We start from the raw sequence: 8,390 nt of genomic DNA, 5'->3' as shown, positions 1-8,390 counted from the left end.
AAACATACTTATGGAATTTGCCCTAAAATCAGAGCTGTTTCACTAGAAAATTAAAGTTAACACAAGTTTGACTAAATTTGGACTCAATATTAAGTGGCTTTAATATTTGCCTGCTGGCTTTTGTTTCAGGCACCTGTATGTTAACAGAAAGCAACTTGTTTCTTAGTATGTTAGGCTCTTATCAGAAAACAATTCCTGCCCCAGGTTTTGTTAGTTTAGAGATCATTTTATACTTAACCCTGGAATGTACTTTGCTGGACTTTTCAGGTGGATTTTCACTTGAAAACTGGAGCCAAGCCTTAGGAGTTTGAACACTATCAGACCACAGTCTGGTTTCTGTATTAAAATAAGGGGAAAGTTTATCCAGATCTTCTCCCCTGAAGTTGCTGGTAATTCAAAGCAGGAACCTTATCTGAGAATTAGACAAAACTGAGTTAGATAAATTTCACCTTATACTAATAACGTATTTATTTAGAGATCAACATGAGTAAAACAGTAAGAAGGGAAAATTGAAAACTCAAAAGACAGTAATTTTGAGATCAATTTCAACTTTACTTTAAAATTTGTATTTATGCATTTGCTTCAAAAAATATGCCCATCCTTAACGTTACTAGTGTTCACTTTCCTCAGAAAGTAGTACATAAAAATAAACAATTCAAGCTTCTATATACTGTTACCAAGCTTTCACAGAACACGTGTGCAAGCTTCAGGTTTCCCATCTCAAATCTCCATGCACAAACTAAGCTAACCAAAAATGCTGAAGTCAGCAAACACGCAAAATGCATTAAACAGAAACCTCAAATAATGTTTTTAAAAAGCAAACTTTAGAACTAACCTTTTTAATTAAACTAAGTTGTTGCACCTTTCCTTTCATATGCATACACCGGGCTAAAAAGCCTTCCAACAGTAGATCTCTTACTTGGCACAAGGACATTTCAAAGAAGAAACAAAAACAAAAGGAAAAAGAAAATACAAAGGAAAAGAGGTTTACGCTGACTCGAGTGCAAGTTTAATCCACTTCCTCGATGGTCGGTCCCCCGGAGGCTCCAGAACCGCCGCCGCCGCCAGGGCCGCCTTGATAAAGTTTGCTGATGATGGGGTTGCACACCCTTTCGAGCTCTTTCTGCTTGTGTTCATACTCATCTTTCTCCGCCATCTGGTTTCGGTCAAGCCAGTTGATCACCTCCTGACACTTGTCGAGGATCTTGTTTTTGTCTTGCTCGTTAATCTTGCCCCTCAGTTTCTCGTCTTCCACCGTCTGCTTGATGTTGTAGGTATAGGACTCCACGGCGTTTTTGGCCGCGACCCGGTCGCGATTGGCTTCATCTTCCGACTTGTACCGCTCCGCCTCCTGCACCATCCGGTCAATGTCGTCCTTGCTCAGACGACCCTTGTCGTTGGTGATGGTGATCTTATTTTCTTTACCGGTGCTCTTGTCGGCGGCGGTGACGTTGAGGATGCCATTGGCGTCGATGTCGAAGGTGACCTCTATCTGGGGGACCCCGCGGGGCGCCGGGGGAATCCCGGTCAGGTCGAACTTGCCCAGCAGGTTATTGTCCTTAGTCATGGCCCGTTCGCCCTCGTACACTTGCACCAGCACGCTGCTCTGGTTGTCTGAGTAGGTAGTGAAGGTCTGCGTCTGCTTGGTGGGGATCGTGGTATTCCTTTTGATGAGTGGAGTCATGACGCCGCCAGCCGTCTCGATGCCCAGCGACAACGGGGTCACGTCGAGTAGCAGCAGGTCCTGAACGTTCTCGGACTTGTCCCCGATGAGGATGGCAGCCTGCACTGCGGCTCCATAGGCCACCGCCTCGTCGGGGTTGATGCTCTTGTTCAGCTCCTTGCCGTTGAAGAAATCCTGCAGCAGCTTCTGGATCTTGGGGATGCGAGTGGAGCCGCCGACCAGCACGATCTCTTGAATCTGGCCCTTGTCCAACTTGGCATCGCGCAGCGCCTTCTCCACCGGCTCGAGGGTCCCGCGGAACAGGTCAGCGTTGAGCTCCTCAAACCGGGCGCGGGTGATGGACGTGTAGAAGTCCACGCCCTCGTAAAGTGAGTCGATCTCGATGCTGGCCTGCGTGGAAGAGCTCAGGGTGCGTTTGGCGCGCTCGCAGGCGGTGCGGAGTCGGCGCACCGCGCGTTTGTTGGGTGCTATGTCCTTCTTGTGCTTGCGCTTGAACTCCTCCGCCAGGTGGCTCACCATGCGGTTATCGAAGTCCTCTCCGCCCAGGTGAGTGTCGCCGGCTGTGGACTTCACCTCGAAGATGCCGTCCTCGATGGTCAGGATGGACACGTCGAAGGTGCCGCCGCCCAGGTCGAAGATGAGCACGTTCTTCTCGCCGCCGGCGCAGCCCTTCTTGTCGAGGCCGTAGGCGATGGCCGCCGCTGTGGGCTCATTGATGATGCGCAGCACATTGAGGCCCGTGATGGTGCCCGCGTCCTTGGTGGCCTGGCGCTGCGAGTCATTGAAATAGGCCGGGACCGTGATGACCGCGCTCTGCACCTTGCCCCCCAGGTACGCTTCGGCGATGTCCTTCATCTTAGTGAGGACCATGGAGGAGATCTCCTCGGGGAAGAAGGTCTTGATCTCTCCCTTGTACTCCACCTGCACTTTGGGCTTCCCTCCCTCGCTCACCACGCGGAATGGCCAGTGTTTCATGTCCGACTGCACTGTGGCGTCCTCGAACTTCCGTCCGATCAGCCTCTTGGCGTCGAAGATGGTGTTGGTGGGGTTCATGGCCACCTGGTTCTTGGCAGCGTCGCCGATGAGGCGCTCGGTGTCGGTGAAGGCCACGTAGCTGGGGGTGGTGCGGTTGCCCTGGTCGTTGGCGATGATCTCCACCTTGCCATGTTGGAAGACCCCCACGCACGAGTAGGTGGTGCCCAGGTCGATGCCGATAGCCGGGCCGCGGGCAGACATCCTGACCGAAAGACAGGCAAGCGACGTTAGACGAGAACACCTGGGACAGAAAATCCGCGGCCTCAACTAACGGTCGCCTCACACCCAACACCGCGAGCGCAACCAGCGTCTCCCGCTCCCCTCTCTCAGCTCCCGGCTCTTATAGTTGCCTTCCTGCCGCCTTCTGAAAACTCCCAGAACCAATCCGCTCCCGGGACCGCCCGCCACAGGCTTCCCTGGGTCGGAATGACCCGCCTACCGCCCAACAGATTTCTAGCTGGGTGAGGGGCGGGACCCCGGCCTGCGCAAGGACGCGAGGGGCGGCCGTTATGCAAATAAAGCCCCTCCCTAGTGTACCCCGCGGCCCGCAGCTTGGGGGCGTTAGGCTCGCGCCCCCGGCCAGGTGTGCGCGCTTTTGCCTTTCCTAAGACGGGGTTCGTCGACGTCCGGTGGATTGGCAGGAAACAAGGCCAATGAGCAGCGCGGACGCCCAAGTTGGGTGGGGCAGGAAGGGCTGGGGCGTGGCGCGGGCGGGAGGCGCTGAAAGATAGCCCGGAGAGGGTAGCCGTCTAGGTAGTTCGGTCAGTTCTTGAAGTCTGAATTGCTGTGTAGTGCCCAGTGTCCCAGCTAACCTAGCTCTCGGGGGCGGGACAGTTCATTCTGAGTCGGTTCCATCGAGGGAATAGGGCCAGAGCCGGCTTTTTTTCTTCCTGCGGAGCCGTGGGCGTTGGCGTGGCCTTGGCGTGAGGGCGGCTACCTCCGGGCGGGAACAAAAAGAAATGACAGAGAAATTTCTAGGATGAGCGGTCGGCCTCCTGGAAATTTATTTTGCGCGCTCAGCGTCCCGGTGGGTGTGAGCGTTGGTTAAAATCAGCCTGACGGGGGTAGGGGGACAGCAAGAGCCCGGGAGAGCGTCCGGGGAGGCCGGCTGTTTTTCCGCGTCGCTCGCCAGGCGGCCTGCAGAATGGGAGGCCGGGGAGTGGTTGCAGCTCGTCGTCCCAGTGTTTACAAACTTTATGTACCTCGCTTTCCATTCCCCCTGCTTGTCCTGCCATGCAAAGCTTCGTAGTTTCACCTCCCTGTTCTCTCTACTGCTTTCCTTATTTTCCGTTTCAAGTGCTTTACCCGCCGCTTTGGGTTCTTAACAGGGATATCTGTAAATTAGTTAAAGCCCACATGTTGACACACTATAAAATAACCCATTCTCGTGTCCCTCGTGATTCTCTCATCTGCAGCTTAAACACACACGATCGTGTTTATGATTGAGTTATATTATGACTGAACTCAACTGAGATAATTTTTTTTAGCTATGATGAAGTTATACCAGAGGCATAAACCCTCAGAAGGTAAATGAAAAGGGGCGCAGTTCATTTTATGTTTAAGAGGAACATGAGAGTAGGTCTGGAAGTACGATCTGGCTCCAGGTAATCGGAGATAGAACCAGTCACCTATAAAAGTGCTCTTGAAGTAAGACAATAACAAATTCGCATCATGTAGGGAAGCTGGAGACATTCATTATAAGAACATTAACAAATACCTGCTGTGTGAGAGTAGAAAGACAAATGTAATAGTCCTTCCTTACGAACTTGGGAGTCCAATAAAGAGGTAAAAATAATTCGAGAGAAGTGCTATAGAAACACAAAGAAGGAGCACATCCAGACTGGGGAAAGTATGTTCCTGAGGGCTTCCTGGAAGAGGTGACATACCCTAGCCAGGCGCCGAAGTTTGCCAGCAAAGGGGAGGAAAGGCATTCTTTGCATGGGTTGTAGCATGGGCAAAGATGAGAGAAGTGTGTGCTGGAGCAACTACAAGTTTTGTGCAGAAGATTAATGGCACTATGAGGGGAAAGATAGAACAACAAATAGTCTCTTTAGGTAGACAGGATACATTTAAGAGCTTTATGTGCCATGATCTTTTTCCTGGGGCTATGGGAGGAGGGAAACTATCCTTTGAAGGAGGCTAATGTATTGTCCATATCAAAGTTGTTTGAGACAGTGCTGGAGAAAAATTTTTATCTGAGAGACACAAAAGTTATCTGACCAAAAAATAATGTTGACAGAATCCTATGAAGTCAATCAATGGACATATAAGTTTCTTCTATCTAGTTGTGTATGTAATTTCCACTTTTTAAACACACATTAGCTATTAATTTGTTAATCTCATTGGTTAAATAGTACTGGTTTTAATCACAGGTCCATCTCTTTTTCTATGAAAAAAGTTAGCGAAGAAATTTGAACTAGGAAAACTTTAAAAAAAATTAGGAAGACAAAGATCAAACCAAAATGTTTTTATTGAATTTACCTTAAATTGTGAGAACAGATTTCTTGATTTTATTCTTGGAAATTTTTGTCTTTTGTGTGTTAAAAAAAGGAGGGGTGGAGGGAATTAGTGAGCTGGAGAGCAATACCAGTTCTTTGTAGAACTAATGATATGATGTGATTTAGAGACAGGATCCCAACTACAACTGAAAGCAGAGAATTGTGTGAAACACAAACTCTTCAGATCTCTTGGATTCAGACAGCCGGCACACACATACCTCAAGCAAAGCCAGACTGCAAAAAAACAATCATGCTTGTTCTTACACACAGACACTAAAATTAGTTTTTCAGAAGGGAGGGGTTCTTTTGTATAGTAACTAGGTACTATCTCTATGCACAATTACTACAAACAGATCTTGCAATCTAACTACCACATTTATCTTCAATACAGCTTCTGAAACCACAGTAGCAATTTTATCAGTATTTTCATGTTTTTTTCTGCTCTAACTTTTCACCTAGTGAACTGATGTTTCATATGTTTCATACTTTAAATGGCATCCTGAGCTTTCCCCCAAAAGACACAGTATTTGCATTTTGATTTTATATGAAATGAACCTTTGTAGTCCTAGAATGTTATCATATACTGACCGTTCTTGGAGTTTTTATATTTTTCCTTATTTGTATTGATTTTCTTTTTAATGTTCTTTTTGATGATTGTGGCTCACATTTCATTAAAGACGTAGCCCATTAAAATTATCAAATTAGCAAATTTATGATCAAATGATACTCTTCAGTGCCAATAATGTTGCAACAAAACAGGTAAACCCTAATAGTGGGAATGTAAATCAGTACAATCCTTCTGGAGGGCTGTGTGACAATATTTTTTCTTTACCTTAAATATGATCATACCCTTCATTTAGCATTACTCTTTGTGGGATTTATCCTTAGGAAATAATAGAGCATGCCGGTATATTATTTATGATAACAATGATAAAAGGGAAATGGTTTTAATATCTGACAATAAGAAAATTATTATTTAAATTATAGTTATGAATTATTATGTAGCCTTAAAAATTGTTTCTAAGATTTTTGATACAGGAAAATGTTCTTGATATTAATTAAGTGGAAAAATAAGATACAGGAGTTGTACAATCATACATAGGTATGAAAAATGCATCAAAATTAGTTATCTCTAGAAGGTAGGATCATCAGTAATTTTTCTAAATTTTCTTGTACTTTTACAATTGGTTTTCAAAGCTTGACTATTAACATTCAACTGAAACAAAATTCGCTAATCCTACTATTTACATAGAAATTGCTACTGATTTTTAACAAGTGAAATCCGTTTGGCAGATTATAAATACTAGGTTGTTTCAAAATATTTTTTAATTCAAAGAGTGAGATCCCACACAGTCTGGAAAAAACAAGAGCTTTAATATGTGTCAAATTTTCTCTAATTAATCCCCAAAACCCAAAAGAGTACCTGGAACACAGTAGTAATTCACTAGCTCAATGTTTATTAAAAGTGACCTGAGGCATATTATTTAACCAAAAGAATCTAGAAATTATTTCCATTTTTTTCTGAATAAGAGGAAGATTCTCTTCCTACTGCTTATATTCTGTACTAAATAATACTGCAGAGACCAAAACCTGAAATAAATTCACATCTGAAAATATTTGTACCTGAGATTCAAAGATGAATAAGATGAGGTCTAAAACTATGTGCATGGGTAGCCGCGCCTCCCTAAGGAGACTAAGCAAGAATACATTTCTTCCAGAATTGGTAGGGAAAAAAATTAAGGATTTTGTGGAACCCTCTCAATCCCTACCCAGGCAGAACCTTAATAAAAGTTGTGGATTGTTTGAAGAGTAATGTTGGCCTGATGAGAAGCTGGAATAGGTAGCAGTCTCTAATTTGAGGGCCTATGAGCAAACCGGAGTTGAACAAGTTATTATATTTAAGATCTCTATAAATGCTGCCATTTTATAATTCTTTGGATTTACCCTGTTCCAAAATATTTCTCCAGTCACCTGTCACTATAGGAAAAATTTTACCACTTTGAGTCTTAAAAAACTCAGTCTTTAAAAGTTGTAATTAAACTGTATATACACAGTAGCCTGTGGTAGGACACTACCATACCTGGTTTGCAAGGCTAAGGGACCCAAACCTGGAAGAGAGGCTTTTCCAGAAAAGAAGTGAATCTGTGACAATAGCAGACAAATTGTGCCTTCTTCAATTTTATAAATGCTAACTTCAAGAATGGACTCTTGTGGAGTAGTCTGAAATAATCTGAAAGAAGTGAAGTTGTTGTCTTATACATGGAGACTCAGACTTAATATGCTATTATTGCTAATACTTATTAAATTCTGTGAAATTAGGCAATTATTTTTCAGGACTTACCTGAAATGAAGAGAATACTCATTGCTGATCACATGGAAAAAGAAAAACAACTTGTTAAATTCTCAAACTGAAAATAAACAAAATGAGTTATATTGGTAAGGAAGTCATTTTGCTGAATAAATTGTTAGAGAAATGAATTAACCATCCAAAAGAACTAAATACTATGTTGGTGGATTTTTATAAATAATTAACTTTTTTTTATATTATGAGAAAACCACCTTAATTTGTTGCCATCTGTTTTTGCCATGAGATAGTACTTTCAAATCATTCTATATTGAAAGAAGCCAGGATTTGGAAATAAGAATTTTAGTTAATTCTTTGTGCACTTCTTAAGCTGCTCAGAAATATCATGATTAGCTATATTAGATTCTTTATTATTTTGATATTGAATGAAAGAAATTGATAACTTTTCAGACAAAATTTTTTAAAAGAGCCAGGTTGAAAAAGTACAGTATAAATAAAAGTAATATACAGACAGTTTAACTTCTGATCATAGAGGAGGAAATTTTATTATGTATAAGCAGTAGATTAAAAAATGTAACAAAAATTGTCTATGTAACACAGTAACTCCATTTTATACTTATACAGAAAATAATCACATTATAGAGTGCATTTATATCACTTATAATTATTGTAATTCATTACATTTGTAGTTTAGTCCAGTCAAAATTTAAGCCATATTTATTTCGTACATCTAATTCCACCAGTCAATCAAAAATCATTGTTACTGAGTTTCTACTATATTGATCTGGCACCTTTAATTATTGATAGTATTCTTTTATCTTTTCTGTTTCTTGTCTGTTAGAAGTCTACAGTTCTGTATGCTTATTCA

The 8,390-nt window shown here is 43.0% G+C and overlaps 1 protein-coding gene and 1 non-coding gene across 2 annotated transcripts; one reads left to right on the top strand and one right to left on the bottom strand.

Annotated features, from left to right (window-relative positions):
- Positions 1 to 531: 531 nt before the first annotated feature.
- Positions 532 to 3,164, bottom strand: HSPA2 (heat shock protein family A (Hsp70) member 2). The gene has a single exon (XM_006177752.2). It carries the CDS (start codon positions 2,918 to 2,920, stop codon positions 1,010 to 1,012), a length of 1,911 nt encoding a protein of 636 aa, XP_006177814.1. The 5' UTR covers positions 2,921 to 3,164; the 3' UTR covers positions 532 to 1,009.
- Positions 3,165 to 7,524: 4,360 nt separating this feature from the next.
- On the top strand, positions 7,525 to 7,592 carry LOC116664605. Its single transcript, XR_004321126.1, has one exon. It is a non-coding gene; the product is annotated as a small nucleolar RNA SNORD2 (small nucleolar RNA).
- The last annotated feature ends 798 nt before the right edge of the window (positions 7,593 to 8,390 follow it).

This window comes from Camelus ferus, chromosome 6, assembly GCF_009834535.1.
Source record: "Camelus ferus isolate YT-003-E chromosome 6, BCGSAC_Cfer_1.0, whole genome shotgun sequence".
Classification (NCBI taxonomy): Eukaryota; Metazoa; Chordata; class Mammalia; order Artiodactyla; family Camelidae; genus Camelus; species Camelus ferus.
This window is presented reverse-complemented; position numbering and strand designations above follow the sequence as displayed.